The 2,047-nt window shown below is 60.9% G+C and overlaps 1 protein-coding gene across 1 annotated transcript in view; it reads left to right on the plus strand.

Annotated features, from left to right (window-relative positions):
- Positions 1-992: 992 nt before the first annotated feature.
- The window catches only part of CUNH17orf58 (chromosome unknown C17orf58 homolog), an 8,147-nt gene continuing 7,092 nt past the window's right edge, over positions 993-2,047 (plus strand). Inside the window, exon 1 of the mRNA XM_023714118.1 lies at positions 993-1,144. Coding sequence (XP_023569886.1) covers positions 993-1,144 — 152 coding nt within the window. The remainder of the gene's footprint in view (positions 1,145-2,047) is intronic.

Below are 2,047 nucleotides of genomic sequence, written 5' to 3' on the forward strand. Positions count from 1 at the left end.
GGGGAGGGGGAGGGGAGGGCCGGAGGGGGCCGAGGGGGGAGGGGAGAACCGGGGGAGGTGGGAGAGGAGGGGAAGGGGGAGGAGGAAGGAGCAGCGGAGAAGGCGTTCGCCAGGCTTTGTGCCCGTGGCGCTGGCACCGAGCCGCACACCCGGGAAAGGGCTGCGGGCCGGAGGTGCGGCCGGTGTCCCCAGGCCTGGCCTCCCGCGTTCCGGGGCGCGCGTCCGGCCGTCCCCAGCCAGCGCCGTCCGAAGCGCAAATCGCTCGTTGCAGCCGACCTTGCTGGGCGCCGCCCCGACCCTCCAGCCCCGTCCCGGCCCAGCTCCCCGAGTCCCCAGCCCACGCTGCCTGCACCCCAAGACCTCCCTGGGGCCACCCTCAGCTGAGCGGGGTGCAGCATGACAGCCCGGGCCTTCTGGCTGCTCTGCCTGCTCGCGGGGTCCCCCGGGGCCGCGCTGGCGTTGGCACTGGCAGAGAGAAAAGGTAGGGGCGCGGGCGCGAAGCCCGTGGGGACAGAGGGCAGGGGCGCTCGGGGCGTGTGGGTCTGGGCAGGCGGGGTCCGAGGACCGCGGGAACGGAGCCTGGCGAGCGGGTGGCTGCAGCCAACTTTGCGTGCTAAGCCGCTGCCGCGGGCGAGGAGCAGGGCGGGCCGGGCGGGGGCCGGGGTCTCGGGGCGCGGGGCGAGGCGAGGCGAGCGGGGACCGACAGCCCCGGCCGTTGCCCTGGACACCTGAGCCAAGACGTGTCCTCAAGATCCACACACAAGCCATGGGTGGGACGAAATGACTGAGGGGGTGAAGCAATCAGGCGTGCCCCGCGGGATAAGGCTTTTGCTTTGCTTTCAGTTGAATGTTGGGTTCGATTCACTGCCTTCGGGGAAAAGTTTCCACACCTCAGAGAGCAATTTCCTTTGGGTTATTTTCCCACATGGAAATGGAATGACTTCAGAGGCATTTAACCCAGATATCAGACCCCGATCTGCCCATGACAACAGATGGCAGTGTCCGTGGGGAAGCGCCGTGAGGTCAGCAGTGGCCGGGTAGACGCGGCTGTGCAGCGCCCTGCCTTCCGCTGCGTGGGGTGCACCGCTTACCCAATGGGCACCGACCCTCCGCGAAAACAGGAGCGCTACCAGCTGGCAATGCTGCGCGAACGCTGATTTTAGAGATTATCAATCTGGCACCAAGACCACTTTAAATAGTTGCCGGGGCTGCAGAAAGGCTTGCGCCTAAGCTCTTTACTGCGAGAGGAACCGAGACCTCCCTGCGTGCTGGCCGCCAACGCAGAGGTTCCCGTCTCCGAGCTGGCTGCAGTCTGCTCCCTAACCTGTCTGCAGAGTTGGGAGAACTCACAAGTGCTTCTGAAATTGTCTTCGTGCCTTCTCATTGCAGTTTCTCTCCACCACCCAAGGGAAAAAAGGAAGCGATGTGCTTTTAATACTTGCTTAGCCAGGAGCATCTGCCTCCCAGGGAATTAAAAAAAAAAAAAAAAAAACAAAAAAAAAACAAAGCAAAAACCCAACCAAACACCCAACACACCAAAACCCAAAAATCCTTCTAAGCTGTGGATTAGCAGTAAGTGGTGTCCAAGAAGCCAGACAAAAATCCACTCGCAAACGCTCGATTCTGCAGACCCCGAGATAACAGTGTAAACAGGGATGGGAAAACCAAATAGTTGTTGTCAGGGCGCTTAAACAATTAGGAGGCGCTGCAACGCGAGACTTTTCCTCCCAGGGGTTGTCCTTGGTATTTCTCAACAAACTGTAAATAGCAAAAGGCGGATGTTTATACACACAGCCATGTACGTGTTTATCTTTATCTATGTAAATATATGTGCATTAAACGAAGAGCGAGAAGTGTGCTATTTAACCGATGTCATCAGAAGTTTGTGTTCTGGAGTAAACAGAGGGCTGAAATCTGCAAAGCCGGACGCGGAGGACCCTGAGCAAGCCGCCCTCAGCAGTCTGCGGCCTCCAGCCCCGCGCGGCGTGCGCCTGCGCGGCGGGGGCCCTCCGGGGGCCGCGCTCGCTCCTCGGGAGCCGGCGACGCC

Source organism: Octodon degus, unplaced genomic scaffold, assembly GCF_000260255.1.
Source record: "Octodon degus isolate 3935 unplaced genomic scaffold, OctDeg1.0 scaffold00033, whole genome shotgun sequence".
NCBI lineage: Eukaryota > Metazoa > Chordata > Mammalia > Rodentia > Octodontidae > Octodon > Octodon degus.